This window comes from Cygnus atratus, chromosome 1 (assembly GCF_013377495.2).
Source record: "Cygnus atratus isolate AKBS03 ecotype Queensland, Australia chromosome 1, CAtr_DNAZoo_HiC_assembly, whole genome shotgun sequence".
Lineage (NCBI taxonomy): Eukaryota > Metazoa > Chordata > Aves > Anseriformes > Anatidae > Cygnus > Cygnus atratus.
The window spans coordinates 89,529,992-89,549,748 of NC_066362.1; the positions used below are offsets into that span (position 1 = coordinate 89,529,992).

Sequence of the window (19,757 nt, forward strand, 5' to 3'; positions counted from 1 at the left end):
TTTTTTTTTCTTTTTTGTTTTTCTGTTAAACAGACCATGCTGCAGAAGGAGTGTTTTCTCTACAGACAGAGGTGCTTTTAGATAATCTGCCTTGGCATGCCATAGCCTGTCATACCCGACTGTGAAGCTCCTTTGTTGCTGCCCATCTGAAGGCCTATTACGTTCTGTCCCTGACGAAGCTGCTCTTCTGAAAATCCTCGTCGATTCTGCTGTGCTTTCCTGTCCAGATGCACACAAAAAAGCAACACACACACACATGCGGTCATTCTGCAGATGCCCAGATGATCGTGAAAAGCAATCTGAAATTGGCTCGTGTTAACAGATGTTCCCCTTGTAATGCAATACTTCATTTGCACCATCCCACAGGGCAGACAATACTGGCTGCGCTAATTGCTTTCCTGCAGTTAGAAGCAATACTCTAGTCAAACCCACACTACTTCAGAATTTCACTGTACCTCTTACTCAAGACCCCCAGGGTTATAGCTTCCCCAGCAGCTGTGACAGGTAAAATATTTATGTAATGCTGTATAAAACACTCATAATAGGCTTAAGTTTGTGTTATGCCCTGTTGCTCTTAAAAGCTGTGGTCTGTGGGATCTGATCACTGAGACACTTATCTGTGCAGTAATACAGTCTGATATCCATCCAGAGCAACAGTATACATTGGCATAATTCACTTCAGTGCAGTAAATGCGAGCTGGATGTACACAAAGAAACAATGGGGCAGACAAGTGACTTGCTCATTTTCACAAGAGTGGATGATGGTTGCCTGCAGGACAGAACAATTGCCCTGTTGCCATTTCCAGATCTCTCTCCTCTAAAGACTTTGGCCTTTGCACCTGTGTCTTAACTGTATGCCAGTCCTTTATCTTCTGTCAAAATGCACTGACCACATTTGTTTGGTCCTAGTGGTCTCAAAAGCCTTTTAGATCAATGAACATTTGTTGGACCTTAAAAGGAGTCTCTTTTCCCTCAAAATAGTTCTGGGGACAGAAGTGGCTGTCAAGCCTCTGTTAAGCACAAAAGTTTGTACTTGATTAATCTTTCTTTTAAGCAAGGTGGGGAAAACAAGCCACTTAGACAAGAGGAGGATCAGTCTGTTGCTGCGGCCGAGGCCCAAAGGGAGGGAGGCTTTCAGTCAGCTCCCACCCAGGTACAATCTGTCTGCCTGCTGTGTCTGTTTATCTTGGGATCACCTTGCCCCGCAATACGGCATTGCATTGCAATTCCCCTCCTCTCCCCACCCCATCACTAGATGGGAATGCTAGATTAGGTGTCTGCTGTGATTGCAAGCCATCAACGCCATCCTCCGTGAGGGTCTGTCCAGTACTGTGCTGAGCGCCATGGCTTGTGTCCAGAAGAGCACTTAAGCTCTCTGCTGGGCTCAGGGCGTTCAGGACATCGCAGGAGAGGAACCCACGTTCATGAAAGCAAAGCAGAAAGTTAAGGAACAGCCACAGACAACCAGCCAACTGGTTGTTGTTCTTCATTGCATCTCTGATGTTAATGCACAGACTAATACGAGGGTTTATAGAGGCCCACCACAGGATCTCAGGCCCAGAGCTCTTCCCAGAAAGCATGCCACTCTGGAGAGAGGCATGCAGGACTTGGTGCACCTCAGAAAGCCACCCTGTCTCCCTGCTGCTAAATGTCTTTTCCAGAATCCTTACACAGGCAGTGAAGCACTGCCAGGATCTCCGAGAGAGGATGTTTTTGGAACTACTCCTATGACTTAACTCAATCTCAGGTTTGCTGCGTCTGCCTTTATTTAATTAAAATCCCAGGAACACTTTCTATTTTTTTTCCCCTCACAGACTTTTCAGCTGTGCCAAGGAGTAATTCCCCAGAAAGTTGATATGTAACTATCTATGATCAGGAAATGAGAATTGCAAATAAGATATCAGAGAGAGAGAGAGAACCAAAAGGAAGTCTGGATAGGCTAATAAAAGATGATTATTTGTACAGTTTGTATCATCTAGTGTTATTTTTATGATCATAAGCACCACCCTTAGTCTACTATGACCTTACAGATAACAACATGTACTTAATATTTGCTTTTAAGTTAATAGAAATGGCCTTAAATGACACTGTAGAAAAGCAGGTGAGGGCAAGCCTACTCCCCTCAAAGCCTCACACTACTACAAGCTGTGTTTGGCCTCTCTGCCGTCACCCTTACCACCACGTGAGCACATGATACCACCACACAGACTTGTTAACTTCTTATGCCAGCTTTGCATCAGCGCTCAAGGCTGCCAACCCACAAGATAAACAGCTGTGGATCCACAAAGCTCACCAGGACACACAAGGAAAGGACAACCAGGCCCAATGGAAGTGGGCATGAGAGACACTGGCAATGGAAATTTAAAAGCTTAGCCCAAGTGTGGGGGTATCTTGATCACTGCAGATTCATGCGTGGATATTCTTATTTCACTTCATCTTGACATCTTTCAATTCAGTTTAAGGTGATTAAGGATCAGCCTGACAGCCCTGACTCATGACTAACACTGGGTGGTAGTGAGGGTCTTGGTCTGCCTGAAGGGGTGGTTAAGCTACTCAGAAAACAGCTCCTGACCTGCCATATGTTATTTCCTTATAGAAATAACACCAGTTTTCCTGAAGGCAGCAGCTACAAAACAGTCTTTCAGGGACTGCAGTACATATGCGTTGGTTATCCATACAGCACAGGCAGGGCAGACAGCTAGGGGAGGAGGGAGGTGATCGTGTCTCCAATTACGCCAAAAAAAACTCTTCCCACCCACAATTAAGAGCCCAGATTAAAATTAATTTTTCCATGTAGGAATTTGTTGTAGTTACATAAAACAAATAAGCCTGTCTGGGTCATAGTGATTTCACGTCTGGTTTATATTAAAGCTTGTAACTGGATTTGAATTTTAAAACCAATTATATTCAGTAAATACAAATCTTTGTGGACTGTATTATGTAAATTTAAACTAATTTCATATGAAGAATGTATAGGAGTTTTCACTTGTTCACCTAAAATTCAAGTTTCCTTTAGCCTCAATTGAACCAGCTCAAGCTTCAAGACAAAGTGAAGTTTGTTTTGTTTTTGCTGATCCTCACCTAGACATTAGAAAATTCAAAGAAAACGATGACCAGGAGGCAGCACTTCTTTTGCTAATATGCTTCAGTCATTTCAGTATTAGAAATACTCTTGGATGGAGGAATCTCATTTCAATACCATGCCTGTGGGGCAGGAGGGCTAACTGTGGGAAGATTTCCTTTTCTTCCTGTCCTTCTTCTCAGCCTTCCGAGCCAAACTAAATGGCGCTTTAGAGCAAATAAACATCTTAGCCAAGACAGAGAATTCTTCCCAGATAAGTGCTACTCCACAAGATTAAAAGTGACCAGGGAAGGAAATCAATTTAGGTTTGAAGAAAAAATGGAAAGAGGCTCCTTGTCTGCTCTTTGCTAGGTTAAGGGTTATGTTCTCAGCATGTCTCTCCATGTGGGGGTTTGCTGACATATAAGACAGCCTTCTCTTCATGAGGCTTTATGTTATCTGATGTGGGGCAAAATGTCACCTTTCCTGCCAGCTACTCTTAGGACACACACATCTGCACAGCTGCTGCCACTTTAATTCCCTTTTCTTCATAAATGGATATAGAAGATTAGCTGAAGCTGCTAAACAGATGAATGTCATCGAAACTGGTGGCTGAATTTCCTAAGTTTTATTGCTCTCATTCTAAGGACTAAGAGGCAGGGATAATGTCAGGGGATAAGAAAATTTTGCCTCTTCAGCGATCAGTGTCGGCACCTCGCACAGCAAGACGGATGTGCTGCAAATATCCCCAAAGTGGGATGCTGCACTCCTCCCTGTGTGCAGTCCCAGTAGGGTCCCCATGTGTGCACACAGACATCCATGCCAACACAGCCTCCTAGCAGCCTCGATATAAAGGGCTGCCTCCAGGAGGAACCCAGAGCTGGAGCCATAGGCGAGGAGCTCCATAGTCCTGGTACCAAAAGTGCTTTCCCAGCCCCAGGGCAGGAGGGACACAAAAGGTGGGATGAAGACGGCTACCTGAGAAAAGGCAGCAGCATGGACGCACTGCACTGCTCCCACAAGGCTCCTCCCCAGCAGCCCTAGCATAACTTCAGGCCGACGAGGTATGGTTAGGCATGGTCCTGACAGTGGTGTTGATAAGCTGGGAATCAGTGAAAGGCAGAAAATGCTGCTGCCTGGTTGGGTATTTGTTTTCCTCATCTAGAGTCCAGAGAGAAAATCTCTGAATTACAAGGAAATGGTGGAAAGATTCTTCCTTTCCTTCCCCAGTAAATTTCTTCATAGTCTAAAGATAGAGAGCATTACCATCTTCCCATGGAAGACAGCTCTGGGAAGCTGTGCTTTGGGTGTTACCTGTGAAACCAGGATGGATCCCCTTTGTAGCATCCATCATCCTTGGTGACCGCCAAACTGCCTAGGGCCATTAAGGTTCTCTGCACTGCTGCCATATCCTTCCCTGGAGAGCCAAACAGTGAAAACAATATAAGAAATCCTTGCACAACAAATAGCTTGGCACACTGACAAACAATATCATCCAATGTATTAACTATTTCCCTCGGCTCCCCTGAACAACAACATTAACAGCATTATAAATGCTATTTTAGAGTTGCTCAAATGAAGGTGCTGACGTGCAAAAGCTTGTTAAAAGTCAGAGGGATCATGCTAGAGCAAAACTTAACTATTCAGGCATTGCCAGGCTTCCAGGCTATTTAAATGCCTTCCCCCATGTTGTTTTAAGTCCTTCTAGATAATTGCATTGGCAGAAATTTTGTCTTTAGAAGAGGTCACTTTGGCATACAGGGAATGGTAATACACTCAGTAAAACGTGGCTGAAGGAGAGCTATGTGGCAAATAACTGTTCTGTGCCTCAGTTTCTCCACCTGTAAACCAATCCCACTATCTAGCCACCAGCAATTCCAGACTGTCCCTCTGCTGACAGAATTCCTGGCAGTCCTGGAGAGGTCCTGTGCAGATAACTTGAATCAGCCCTTCCCAAATTACTCCTCAAATCACTCCCCAAATCCTCCCTACTGGCTTCCTTTCACAGGCTGCCAAAAGTCGATGCTCTGCACTTATGTACCTTCAGTTCCTGACTTCCAGTCCTGACTTTCACTATCCTTCCACATTCTCCCACCTTACCTAATCCCACTTCATTCCTCATTTTGAGAAGTCAGGGCTCACCCCATCTTTAGCCAAGTAAAAGTTCCATGTCTGGTCTCCACTAGTTGTTCGGGTTCCCCCAAAAAACAGTGGAGAGAGAAAAACTTCTCAGGGGATAATTTCCCATCTATAGTGGGAGGGGTGAACTTGCCTATCATTTGGTTAGATGCATGCTTTCCAAATACCCTAAAATTCACCAAGTTTCCAAGATGGCTCCTTGAAATGTATTTTCAAAAGAGGTTGCTATTCCCACTGCCAACATTTTTTTTTCATTTTAAAAAATTGTATCCACGCCTCCTGTCCCTCCTTCCAAAATAAAGATAAAAAATAAACTTTCCTTTTGCATCAGTATCTTCTGTTGATTCCTCCAATTAATTAAAAAAGTGATTTTTTTAAAAATGAAGATTTTTCCTATTTTCTTGGTTCTTCTCCCGCATTTTGCCACTTGGTGAGAAAAGGACAGAGAACATAAAACAGCAAATAAAACCAGGCAGACTCTAACTCATTACTCAGTCCAAACAGGGTAACTTCTGGAAAACTTTCTAGCAAAAATGAACAACTCAGCTTCACTAGGAGTTGACTTATGTCTATCCAATGGTGACGGGTGATAAGTTATCGGAACTTGTCTCATACATCTTTTGCATCTCCCTTCTTCTGAAATGCCTCCTTTACTGTTTCCACGACTCCCCTCCCTTCCTTTCTTTTTCAGTTCTTCCTCTTTCCTGAAATCACATTTCTAGTTAACGGATCTGATGTTGAGTGCAAGTTCTTCACATAAGGAAATGAGTTACTCCCAAAAACACACAAACCACGTGATACTCAAGACATGACTATGACAACAGACTTCGGAAATACCTCCAGTGGATGGATATTAATGAAGAGCATCGTAGACTAGCTGGAGCACACAGGAAAGTGACTATGTGTTTATGGCACACATAGCCCTGATTGTGGGCAGATGAATCTCAGGGCTCCATTTCACACAAACCTAAGTGTGTACAGCACTGGCTGAGGTGACGGAGGCACCCTAAAGCTGAAAACGTCTAGCAGCTTCCAACCGCGGCAGTCATACAGCCTATTAAAGTTTACAGGAATCCTCTCCGCGGGGGACCATGTGTGCAGAAAACAAATTGTCAGCCATCCAGAGTCCTTGCTTTGCTGTGTTTGTCAATGCAGACTGTGTCGGATGGGGTCCCTGCTTCAGAGAGGGCCGCCGGAGAGCCCGATATCTCGCACGTATGCAGGCACACACGGAACAGCGTGAGGCGGGGACTCAGAGCTGCCCGAAGCAGGGGATGTACCATATGCTGTAACAGATGCCACACATAACGTCCTCGGGATGCCTCCCGTGTAATGAGGAGCATGGTAACTGACTGGGATGAAAAAGGATGTAGAAAAAGGATTTGAAAGTGAATGAGCTGAATAATGATGGCGAACACACAGAGACAAAAAAAAAAAAAAAAAGAGAAACAAAAGACGGGTAGCAAAACATCACGATCAGCCCGGCGGAGCCATCTGGCAGCCTCCCCCACGCTCCACGCTCCACTTTATCTGTCAGCAGCGAGGGGGAGACGCAGCAGGGGAAAAAGGGCCCGAGCAGGAGCCTGGTGCCACGTGACGAAACAAAGCAGCGGCCGAGGCCCCGCTTCGCAGGGCCCCCGCGATGCGTGTGACAGATGCTGCGGGCGAGGAACGACCCCGAGTCTCTGTCGTCTTGTGACATTCACCATCCCGTCCTTCGTGGTGTGCTCTGAATGGCACAGCCTCATACAGGGTCTTGTAGAGGAGGAGGGGGCCTCCGGTCACTTCTTTCTTGGGGTGCCCTCTCTCTCTGGGGGAAACCTGGCCTGAAGGCCTTCCTCTCCAGGCACACAAAGGGAAAGGCCCGGACCCACAGAGGCAGAACTGTTCTGCTCTGTATCCCCGAAATGCTGCTTTGTGCAGGCTGGGCAAGCATCCAGAGTTACATCTGCCTCTTACCCATGTGGAAACATACCTGGGAGGTGTTTGTAAAAAACAGCGAACATCCTTCTCTTGGGCATGGACTAGGGAAAGCTGCTCAGCCCGGTACGTTTAAGAAAGGATCAAAAGAGGTGACAGCTCTCTTGGACCGAGAAGTCACAGAGGTGAAGAAAAATACAACAGACGGACCGAGTGAGTTTGAAACAGCCAACAGCAGACTGCATACTAAAACATTTTCATTAATCATTACTAAGAATCTCAAAGCAAAAGATCTCAGAAAACAATCAGTGCCAGAGAGAAACTGTTTTGTCAGACACACGTAATTTCCTTTCCCTATAAACATACACTGATGTCCCCTCTCTTTTTAAACAGGTTGTGGCCTGGAAATATTTTATGAAGCGTAGAAGTACTGTAATTATGAAACAGTGAAAAAGATACCATCCTCTCTGTCTAGCTAATGCAGCCAGGTTCAGCTGCTCCAGCCCCGAGGCAGCACAGATGCTAGAGGTCAGAGCTATGGTTAGACGCAAGAAGCTCGCACGGACTCACTCCTGGAGAGACATGCTGTTTCATCTCAGCACTGAAATGAGCAGCGGGAGGGATACAAAGAGAATGGGGAAGCGAGGAGACGCACATTGGTTTTGGGAAGTCCTAAAACAACATTGGAGAAAAGTCCTGTATGTCTCACTCCTGGGTTTTGAGTTGTGTTTTGACTTTCTGGCATCTGGAAGTTACCGGTTTTTTCCCTTACATCTGCTGAAGAAAGGTGATGAGGGAAAGCAAGAAAATGAGATGAGAGCTACCACCTTGAGGAGTTTTTTCTCTTAAAAGCAAGTGCTTTTCATCATAAAGATCAGCATATTGTTCTTTCATTTTCATTGTGCAAAGCCATTACAAGATGCAGATGACAGCAAAGGAAAATCTCTGAAATGAGCTGTTATCATCCTTCACGAGATAGATGGAGTTTCCCTTTCAACAGCCTGCCAGGCTGGGGAGAAGGGTGTTACTCCAGGGAAGTAAAAATCCCTTCATTTAAAGGTGGATTGGATGAAACACAAAACACTGACCTGGAAGAAACAATCCAGCCCTTGTGCCCAAGGTGGGACCTGCCAAGTAAATCCGGTACCCTGAGAACATCACAGATCCCAGCAATGCCAGCTGTCAGCATATCCTTCCCCTCTAACTCATCTGCACAGAGCTCCCTTGTCCTTTGTGCCTTGAGCTGTCCTTCAGAGGAGTGATCTTTCCACATATCCCAACAGCCTGTGGAAACAGAACCCACTCTTTTCGCTCCACATACATTCCTGCACTAACTATACTGACCAGCTTTCTCCATGGATTGTTCTCCTCCTTTCACCATTTCATTTTCTTGGCAGATTTCTCCCCCTTTCACTTCTCTGCATACCTGCTTTTCTCTGCCCTGGTGCTGTCTTTGCTCTGAGCCCTTACACGAAGCATTTTGCATCACCTTACCCAGAGAGATGCAGGATACAGCGTGTATTTAGCTAGAGCACCAGGAAGGGGTGCATCGCAACAGAAGTGACTCAGCTCTCCTGCAGCTGGAACACACTCCGCGCATGGGATGGAGAGAACCTTCACCTGGCTTTCTACAAAGCTACAGGGGCACTCTAGATTTTTTGCTGTTGCCATAGTGACCTTTCTAGAAAGATTGTACTGTTGCAGAGAGATGCTCAGCTAACATGATGATAGCAGTGGTTTCTGCTTCTCGCTAGTCATAGATGAGCCCTCATTATCTCTACAGAGACATATCTGCTCCTGGCAATGCATTTTATAGCTCTAATTTGAGCTTTGCTTATAATTTGAAAACTGCAGTAAAAGCTTGTCGTCACAAAATAACGGTTTTCCGTACTTGCTATTAGAAGTTATTTACTTGGAAATAATTAGCACAGAGAGCATTTGTTTTATTAGGTCTGCAGATGTCTGTCAGAATGATGGGCCTTTGGATAACACATGAGCTTGGAAAAGCTCCATTATGCCCTCAGGGTAATATAAATCTCTCAGAGGAGATAATGCACCACCGGAAGAACACGGTAATGAGATAAGGCAAACAGAAACAAAAGATAATTATATTAGAGAATATGCCTTAGACAAAATGCACCATTACAACACATCAAAGCAAAGTAAAATGAAGGTTGCAAACTGACTTCCAGTTTATTATTTTTACCTTCCCACAAATCCACCGTCTGGAAAATATCTGTTGTTCTTACTCCGTAGATTTCAGCAGCTTTTAAGAACTGGGAAATTTGTTCCATCTGCTTGAAAGCCATTTTTGATTCAGAGATCTTTGCAATGGGCTCATTTCCCTTTGGATGTAAACTGTTTATTAACTTGCATAACAGCTGAGAGAGAAACACAGAAACAGAAGTAGGAAGAAGTCACCAAAGTAGAAGGCAATTTCTGCACATGAAACGATGCTGCAAAATGTTTTTGACCTGGCCGGTTTCTGTCAGGGACATAATTTCTTTGATCAAAAACAAAGAAGAGAATTGATAATAATTAAAGTATATTAGAAATGCATTAGAGATTTCATTAACTGATGGCAATAGCCTGACCAAATAAATCCTAATCTGCTAGAGACAACAAAGCAATCACTGGTAAAGGTTATATAATGACTGAGAAGAAACCACATGCCTGAGCCAAAAAAATAAGCCATGTCAATTGAAATACTGTTACAGTCACTTTGGCAGAGATTCAATGATTAGCGTATTCCTACAGCCCACTGCAAACAGCAGCATCTGCCTGTTGTTCAGTAAACCAACAGAATACGACGTTTTAGCTACAGAATGATTCCCAAACAAGAAAACAGTTATGACATAAACCAGTCCATCAAATTTTCTACATCCGCTTTTTTATGTCGACAATGATTATTTCTTGAAGACAAAATTGTACATCTGATTTTAAAAACAGATCTCATTTAACTGCATGAGAAAAGGCTCTGAAGGAATGAGTCATACTCATATATAATGTGCATGACTCACAGGAATCATAAGCACTGTACTAATCCCAGTACACTGGTAGAATAATTATTTTCCCAGATTAAGATGCCCAGTCAAAAGGGCATCACTCAGATGCTAAGATACACATTTCTGCACTGGCCATGAGCACAGACCAGTTTAGCCAAGATGAACACTGAAAATAAGGACACATGATAATAAATACAAATTCACTGTGCACATAAAGTCATGGAGATGCAGAATTAGACAGGACGCTTACCGTTCCATCCATCAACCAGGTCTGAAAATGCTGCCTTCCAGGAGGAGGGTGCTCTATCTGTTCTCCACACTGTACAATAATCCAGTTCACCAGCCTGGACTCTAATTCCGGGTCATATTTTTGTTCAATCTTTTCCTGAACTTCTCGGCTTAAGCCATAGCTTGGTCCTCTGTTAGCCATCTCTGGAACCAAAGTGGAACTTAGTTAGCGGGTAAGATCCTGGTCTGCAGCTTTGAAGAAGGCACCGGAAAATTAAAGAATGAAAGAGTGAACAGCCTGCCCTATAGGTTAGGCAGTCGAACAGTTGTTCATTGACACTGAAGGTAATCGTATGGCACCTCTTATAGCTGTTCTGCAGAACAGGGGAGGGACCAAGGGGGGGAATATCCTTTTCCAAAAGCACACATCAGCCACAACATTAAAAAAAAGAGAGAGGAAAAAAAAAAAAGGAAAAAAACAGAAATACACTCCCCTAGCCCAACCACAAACACAGAAGATGAAAAGGAAGATTTAAAGCAGGGAAGGTTTTAGAGAGAGGCTTGCACTCTGATTACAGAGAATACAATAGGGTTCTCGGATCAATGTTAAAAGCTGCCTGCAAATCCAGAAGCACTTGAAAATCGCCTACCTAATGTTTGCCAATAAGGAGGAGGTTATACATGGGAGCCCGAGGAATCCTTTCAGAGATGCAGTCAGGTTCGTCTTCAGCAGTGATGCAGGGATGGATATTCAGAGATCGGCGAGCTGAAAGGCGACAACGAATTTAAGAGACGAAGACTGCCACAATGCCCTGCTGCTGCTGCAGCATCGTGGTTTGAAGACGGGTGTATTGATTTGATTTCCCTCACATATGAGGAGGGTCAGAGCAGGGGCGTTGCTAAGAGCCATAAAGAGGCCTGCCTACTCAGTCACAGCCAGGGGAGCCTGTTTATCTTGCCCATCTGCAGCCCGCTCTCAGGCGTGTTTTCTCAGCCTTGAGCTGTTCAGACTCAGTTTCACTCCACCTAGTCTGTATCAAACCAAACTACATCGAGCATCCCAGTGCCTGATAGATAGCAGTACAAACAGAGGGACTTCACCAGATGCTCTGTTAAGCAAAGGCAACAGAAATTTGTACACATCTCATGGATTTTTAATCACAAAGCAGAAGCAAACCCTTTTTCTCCCTGTTCTGCATCAAGATGCTAACAAGCTTAGCATATGAAAAAAAATTTCTCCTCTTCCCTGCTCAAGTGCTCATAAAAAGTTTCAACAAGAGGATAATAGGATTGAAAGTCAAGGAAGAGAAAGCTTGCAGTAGAATATTACCATCACTCTATCACTTTTTAGGCTATTAAATAGCATCCCAAGAAAACAAGTTAAACCATTAAAACCAAAGGAGAATCACTAAAAAACAGCAAACATTCTGCAAAGCACAAGGTTCATATTTTCTGCTGATATGAGTCAGCATACCTACAGTGATAGCGAGGGAGCTCTGGCCATGTAGGGATGTTTAAATTTTGGTTATACCACTGCAGTGCCGGGAGGGGAGGGAAGGAAAGGGTTAAGACAAGAGACTTCTTTTCAGGTCCCATTTATGCAGATTTATTCTTTATTAAACAAAATCATTTTGCTCCTCTCTGAGTTGCACCAGGCTGTCAAATGTCTTTCATCCACATCAGCCCAGCTACGAAATGGCTCCTATTTGGCAAATGAATCATGTTCAGCTGGGTATGAAAGGAGATCGATAAACCCAAGGTGGATTCACAGTCAGCTTTGCCAACAAAATGCCTGCTGCTGCCTTAAAAAAAAAAAAAAAAAAAAAAGGAGGAAAGAGGTACAGCTCCTTGTATATCTACCTCATAATGGTCTCCTCATCCATTACTTCTTCATTTTAAGACCATGAATTCTCAGATTTACACTGCTTGGGGTGCTCCTGAGCTTGAGAACACTCAAGAGATGAAATATTTAATAGATGTCCTAATTCATTGTTGTCTTCCACAGGCATTTCATTTAGTGCTTTCTCCTCTGTGCACCGGCAGTTTTAAGCCCCTGTGAAGCACTTGATTACATAACTTGGAGCATGTTACGTGACGAGGCCATTACTTGAGCGCTTTCTGTCCCAGAGCATGCACTGCTGGAAGCTCAGCAAATGCACAGGGACCAAGAGGGCAAACCAGGCCTGAAGATGGGAGAAGGAATAAACCACAGCTGCAACAGTAAACAAAAACACGTGAATTTGCTGGCCTTCCCCTTCAAGCAATGGTTAAGGGCCTAGTGCTCTTTGGCCATCCCACAAAGAACAAGAAACTACATTTTGTAATTTCAAGTCTTTTTGCATTCTTCTGTTTAAAAGGGAGCTACCAAGATGGCTTGTCTCTTTCTGGTCACATCGGGGTGCTTGGTGCTCACCAGCAATGAGATTTCATGAAAGTCATGCCCCTTTGCATGAGCCTCTGCCCCCCTTTCTGATTTGGGGACAGGGGTGGGTAATTTAACTCTCCTAAGCTGCAGAGCAAAGGTCTCCCCCTTCACAGATGTTGGCTACGCAACCTGTTCTCGAGGGATTGTTCCGTACCGTGGCAGCTGAAAAGCCATCTTGGCCATCAATATCAATTTTTAATAAGGCTCTGAAAACCAGGAAAGCTGCAGAGGGTTGGAGAAACGCCAGTCCCGTACCAATATTTTCAAAGTATAAGTAATCAAATCATAAGCCTGTTATTGTGTCATCAACCCTGGGAAAAACAATGGAACGAGTTTGGTTTTAAAAGAGACGGTGCTGACACAATTTACTAAAAGCTCTGCAGTGCGTCGCACTTGGTTACTGCCTGACACGTCGATTTGGGAACTAAACTGATTCTGAAGCAACGTGACACAGTAAAGAGATTAAAAGCTGGCTAACTAGTAGGTCCTATAATACAACTGCAAATTAGAAATCTTGTATATTTTCATTCAGTTTGTACAGGATGTGTTCCCATGCCTGAACTATTTAATGTTAATTAGCAGTCACAAAAAAAGCCCAGATTCTAAGTAATGTCCCAGCTCATGCAGGCTTTGATGAGTAAACAATGAAAATAAGGAAAACTCCTCCACAGATGACAATAAGGATCAATATGAACTCAGTGCAAAAGCAGGGCCTTTTCAGAGAGCTGCAAGGACAGAGAAGTTTTCTGGAGACTCCTGGTTTCATTCATGGCCTTGCTCTGGCATAAGATACCTGGATATGTCATACAGAAGAATGAGACTGGAGGAAAAAAAGAAGCTATTAGAATATCACCATCTTTTTAACTGTGCAAACTGGGTGGCAGAGATATCAGAATTGGGGGACACCATGAATTTAAAATAAAAAAAATAATAATAAAAAATAAATAAATAAAACGAATAGAACTTTACCATTCATTTGAAATCCAAAATCTAGAGAGCATCAAAGACTCAACATGCTGGCTAACTTCAGCAAGTATCTTTGCTTTCATCTGCAAAAGAACTTCGACAGCTCCGAAGGCAAGTCTCTGAAGCATAGTTTGAATAGCTCAAATTTGGGATGAAAAGCAAAATAATTCAGGAAGGACCTCCCTATTTGTGAGACAGAACAGAATGCATTGACGCTTCGATTTGCAGAACAAGGCATCTTCTCAGGCTGCCATGACCAGAAGTGGTTACCACTTACCACTGGCAACCAGCTCCTGTGGATGCAATTGCTAACATTTTCAATTTAGGTGACCTTAGAGGCAAATTGTTGATTTTAATTCTCAGGATCTTTTAAGTCTTGCAGTGGATCGACATAATCCTTGAAAGAAGATCAACACAGTTCATCGTATCATCTTTTTATTTGCCCCCAGCAAAACCAGTACCTTCTGACAATTACCTTAGTTTGAAAATTACACATTGCCATACACACACAGAAGAAATCCCCTGAAAACATGCTCTGTTCTTATTATTAGAGATTTCAGGGACTTCTAGAATTGGTATCCAAAGACTAGCACGTTCTGGCACGCCTTCTGCCAGGCAAGCCCTACTCCGAACAGGAGCAAAGAAGAGGACTCTCCTGAGGCCCAGCTGATCCTGGACAGCCGGTGTCCTTCAGGGATTGCTCTCCCAGGACCACAGTCCGGCCAGGCCATTCACATCGCTCCAACCTCCAGGCGTGCTGCTGCTCAGCATACCTTTGCCACAGACACCGGCACCTGCTTCCACCCCGACGGGCAGCAGTGACCTTCTCACGTTGCCCCGTGGGAGGCAAGTGGACAACTTCGGGCAGGTCAGAAGGCCCAAAAAAAGCACAACCTTTTAAGTGCCAGCCGAAAAACATTTTAAATCTGTAGTTTAGTTTCAGAACCAAGTGACTGGAAGTTTCAGCAGCTGTCATTTGCTTTTCATTCCAAATATAAATGCAGAGCTAGCCAGATCCCCTTGCCAAACACAAGACACTGCAGCAGGCTGCGAATGTGCCTATTCCTCACAACCCTGGGAGGAGATCACAAGCTACGATTGCTGCATTTCTCCCGTTTCTCTTTAATGAGGTAGAAGCACTAGAGCGTATACCATACATATGCAGGGCCTTGAAGAGAAATACAAGGTCGAGTTTGCCACTACACTGTAATAGGGCCTGTAGTTAGATTTATGCCTAACACATCCAAGGCTATAATTAACGTTCTTGTTCTAGGCAAACATACTGCGGAGAGATGAGGTCCTACAGCAGCAAAGTAAATCTGTGTTATAGGAGCTGACCTAGGAGCAGTAAATCTGTGAGCAGTATATTTTTGTCCTTCATCTCCGTCTCTTCCCAGCCATCAGTCTCTTCCCCCAGCAAACACGGTGGCATTAAAGCAATGTAGGTGGCAACCTGCCTGCTGTCAGACAGAATAGCGAGTTCCCTCCACCTTAGCTGTCGGAGCTGGGCTTGAGAACAAAGGCAGAACGAGGAGATGGCGCTCTGATTTTTAGCATTTGTGTACGTGTCCATTACAGCTGTTGAATTTGCACAGAGCTTTAGTGAAATTCTACATTCTTACACATCTGACCAAATTTCTACATCAGCCCAAACCAGAGACTGCTTATCTTAGAGACAGTTCAAACACACAATCCTCTTTTCTTTCCAGGGAAACCGTCATCTTTAAACACATAGCTTTAACATATATATATATTTTTTTGTTGATAATTCTGAAGGGTGCCTGTTTCTAACAGCACAACTGAGTAACACTTAAAAATCAAGTTCAAATCCTACTATTCCTTATGGCTTTTTTTTTTTTCCTCCACTCTTGCATTGGTTCAGAAAACCTTTTAACAGCATATTGCAGTCTCACTCGAGCACTGAAAATGTTTGAGCAGCTGCAGACATGGCTACTTGAAAGTTTCTCTCTAGCACATTTTTATTTGCTAAGAAAAGCAGGGTATCATAAATCTCTTTGCTCCATTGAGTAATTGTGTTCAGGAGAAAGCATGTAATCAAAATTAACATAAAAATGAAACAGCAGGAGGCAGTTCCTCCGAGGCCTACCCAGCCAGGACTTTTTGTGAGCATTGCTTTGTTGATATTCAGGGTTGATGCAAGACAAGATAAACTGCCTAAACTGAAACTACATGGAACATGTTACCATTTAATTCACACACACACACACACACACACACAAAAGCTGCTGCATTGCACTACAAAGCGAAATGAAGTAACACACAGAACAAGCCAAATACATGACAAGATAAAAATACATGCATACAAAGTTGCATTAGCACAGCCCAATATATACAGACACCAAAAGCACTTGCTTATTAGGAAAGTAGTTTAATAAGCTTTATAGACTCTTTCAATACATACCGGTCTATTGCAGTTTAATTCCAAATACATGCAAAAGAATGCCTCGCCATTTTCTTCCCGTCAGAAGGCAAAATAAAACTTTGACAACTTTGAAGTAGTTTCACAGATTTTGCAACAGATCTGAAAAAAAAATGGTGCTAAGGGCTAAAGTCCAGGGACAGTTGAATGTCAGCTGATACTTTTTTTTTTTAAATTAAATATAGCACTTGCATCTTTGGTATTATAGGGTAACCAACATTCTGTGCCTAACTGTAAAGGATTGGTTTTTTACTCATGAAACTTGAATGACTATAATTAACTCCTCAGCAGGAGTTTGAGCTTTACGTGTAAGAAAAACACCTCCAGGTGCTTATTCAACTAGTATTGTTTGATCAAAATCAACAACAGAAGCAGCTGTGCTGCTCAGTTGGTGTCTAGAGCTTCCACGTGCTGTGAGAGCAGTGTCAGTCCCAACATGTCTGTACGACACTCAGTGACAGGTGAGCCCAGAAGTCATTTTCAGACCTACCAAAAGTGCAAGACAATGAAAGTGCTAACAACTTAAGCTAAGTGTAGTAATGAAAATGATTAAGAACTGTAGATTAAGGTACGCACAGAAAACCAGTCCCCCAAGAACCACAAGGTAGAATCACTTATACTGGGAAATTTGAAAGCATGAAGGACTCCAATCATTCTATGCAAACACAGATTATTGCTGATTGCATGTTACATATTCATAAAATATACTTTGTATGTGGCAGCAAATCAGATGTCCATTAAAAATAAAACCAATAAACCCAGAGCATAATTCATTTCAAAGGCTTCTAATAATTTGCACTATGCAAAACTTTCCAAATATGTAACACCCAAGTTTAATACAGCATTTCCACAAAAGAGAGACATACTTATTTTTAAACATGACTATCATTGAAAAGAATTCACTATGCAGGCATCTAATGGCAAAAATGAAGGAGTTGCCACAGGCAGTAACTCGGGTGACAAACATAGTACCAAACAGGATCAGAACAACACCCTAACCTGTGAATATTACTTTACCCAAGACTGTTAAGACTTCCTGATAGGTCAAGAGCTGGTCACAAGTAGGATGTGAAACCCTGTGGTTTCAGGAGTGCTATAGCAAGAAAGCTGTGCCATAACATCAGTTTTCTTCAGACTTTCTGTTATTGCAATTAGCTTTTGCAACATCAGCACAGAAACAGAGAACGTGTTGGAGCACACCGGTTATCATCTATCCCTTCTTACAGGCATTTGAGCACAGTAAGTTGGCAGTGACCAAAATGCTCGCAGTTTCCAGCACGAACACGAGGAAAATGCTGTGCCTGCAACTCAAGTACCAATACTTTGTAAATATGAAGAGGTGGCTTCGAGGCAGACCTTATGTAGACGTACTTCTTCCTGTCAATTTGCCTAGTAGTTCTAGTGGTACTTCTGGTTGCAGGCACAGCCATTTTCCTCATGTTCACATTGGAAATTGTCAGCATTTGGATCAGATACTGAATTTATTAAGCGGTGAGCACAAAGAAGGGCACTAGCACTCACTGAATCTCAATATACCACCTCAAATACTGTTGTAATTAAGAAAGTATAATCAGCCTTCGCATTTATGCTGTACGTAGCAAATTTTGTCTGTAACTGTAATGTAAATGTTATCACTCATCTCCATTTAGCAAGCAGAAAAGTAAGGAAAACAGAGATCTACAATACAACTAGCACAACAAAACCAAACCAAGCAGCCTAAGATTAAGCTTTGGTAATGCTGAGGTTTAAGCAACTGATGCTTTAGTTTTGTATCCTCAACAATTGGGTCAACCCAGTCAGGCTGCTTTTCCCAACCTAAATGCTGTTACAGCAGAACAACAACAACAAAAAGAAAAAAAAATACAACTCCAAACCCCTCACACAACTGCTCCACTTCGTTTTCAGCTATCTTGCTCTAAGGCACTGCCAACAGAAAGGCCCCACCCATGAAATATGAATTATTTAATAAATGCTAAAGTGAAGCTTTGAAAGATTACAATGCAATTATTTCAAGAAAGTTACATAATGCCAAATTATGCAGACATATAAAGACTTTTCCCTGCCTGAACTACTATAGTTAAATTGAACATTTATAGGTATAAGACCCAATTCAGAAAAAAAAAAAAAAAGGCTCAAAACTTTTCAGTTACTAAGTTTTTTAAAAATAAATATGAACAAAAATACATCTATCACAACTGGTAACTTTAGGCCTTCATTGATAGCAATTATGCCTGAATTACCGCATCCCACTTTTTTCAACTTTTTCTTCCCTAAAGAGACATCTAAGAGATGTGACAGAAATTAGTTTAAAAAAATGTCATAGGTAAGCTATGAGCAGAAAATTTTGAAATAAACTAATTCTGATTTACCTGTGTCTTTTAAAACTCACAAAAATCTACTTCTCAGATTTTATTATAAGCAACAGTTGAATGACTACATATAAATACAGCTCAATCTTCAGGAATGGAAGCGGATGAGCAATTTGCTTAAGTTATAATTTTTTTTCTAAATAATTTCTTCAAGAGGTTTTAAAGCTTCAAAGTTTAAGAAAGTTGTGAACTGCATATTCATACAGGCAGAAAAAAAGGTCTAGTCCCCTCAGAAACAGAAATACTTGGAAACAAAATTTCATGGAACGTTATAATTCCTCAGTCAAGTAACCTGAGCTAGATAACCTAAGTTAGGGAATTGTTACACTGGAATTATTATTATCATTATTAACATCACAGCTTCTTTTTTTTTGTTGTTGTTGTTTTTCTTTTCAGTGTTGAAGCCTAAATAAAACTGTCATAGGAAGTCATCTGAAATTCAGTTTTTATCTTTTTTAAAAAAAAAAAAAACCAACAAAAAAAACAGTAACCCATCAAATGCTCTATACAGTGTACTTCTGCTGCCAATAATAACACCGAAAAATACAAACCCTGTAGAAATACCTTGCCCGTGGGAGCCATAGTCTTATAAAGTAGCAATAGTGCCATCACTTCCTACTTGAAATAGCAAAGCCAGAAACTACTAAATACTTCTGACTGATGTTTCACCTAAAGGCCAGCCTGAACTAATTCCAGTCTCTCACGTACGTAAGCTCCTCACTCGCTCTTCCTAAGGTATGAGTGACACCGTATTTTTGGACAAAAACAGCTAATCATCACATTTGCAATTCAATTTGTATACTATGTAATCCAAAGCGATTTATGGTAAAAGAGTTATCCAGCTATCAAGTTTCAGCTGCAAGATGCTCAGGCTTGCAATTGTGCTCCTCAAACTTCCAACTCAGGAAGACACTGTTCCTAACAACTTTCAGTCCTCAGGTCATAGAAAAGAGGCAGTGATGATCTACCGTCCTGTACAACCCACTTTCGAGAAGCTACTGAAGGAGTAAATGACTCATTATAGTGATCCAATTTCACTTGACTTTACACCAAGAGAACATATTATTCCTTCAGTATTAGTCCCACAAATTAAGTGTTACAAAAATCCTGCAGAAGAGGACATAAACACTACCGATGAGCATATTTAAGAGAGTTCTACCTGTACTTTGAGGCCCTGTGTTCTCAGGCTCTTAAAACACTAACA

The 19,757-nt window shown here is 42.4% G+C and overlaps 1 protein-coding gene across 2 annotated transcripts; it reads right to left on the reverse strand.

Annotated features, from left to right (window-relative positions):
- Window positions 1-77: 77 nt before the first annotated feature.
- Window positions 78-12,824, reverse strand: TAGLN3 (transgelin 3). 2 transcript variants are annotated; one of them, XM_035540565.2, is made up of 6 exons: window positions 12,214-12,824; window positions 11,004-11,119; window positions 10,376-10,557; window positions 9,327-9,501; window positions 4,376-4,478; window positions 78-219 (listed from the first exon to the last, which is right to left on the reverse strand). In XM_035540565.2, exons 3-6 carry the CDS (start codon window positions 10,553-10,555, stop codon window positions 78-80), a joined length of 600 nt encoding a protein of 199 aa, XP_035396458.1. In that variant the 5' UTR covers window positions 10,556-10,557; window positions 11,004-11,119; window positions 12,214-12,824. The 2 variants fall into 2 exon arrangements, with proteins under 2 accessions (XP_035396458.1, XP_035396459.1); XM_035540566.1 differs by lacking the exon at window positions 78-219 and adding an exon at window positions 4,135-4,222.
- Between the last annotated feature and the right edge of the window lie 6,933 nt (window positions 12,825-19,757).

Bases quoted from the DNA above. Each gene is read 5' to 3' on its own strand.
- TAGLN3 (XM_035540565.2), bottom strand. From the start codon at position 10,555: ATGGCTAACAGAGGACCAAGCTATGGCTTAAGCCGAGAAGTTCAGGAA. The intron at 9,502-10,375 runs GTAAGCGTCCTG...TTTCTCTCTCAG, and splicing joins CCTGGTTGATGGATGGAACG to CTGTTATGCAAGTTAATAAA. The intron at 220-4,375 runs GTAACACCCAAA...GCATCTGGACAG, and splicing joins GATCCATCCTGGTTTCACAG to GAAAGCACAGCAGAATCGAC.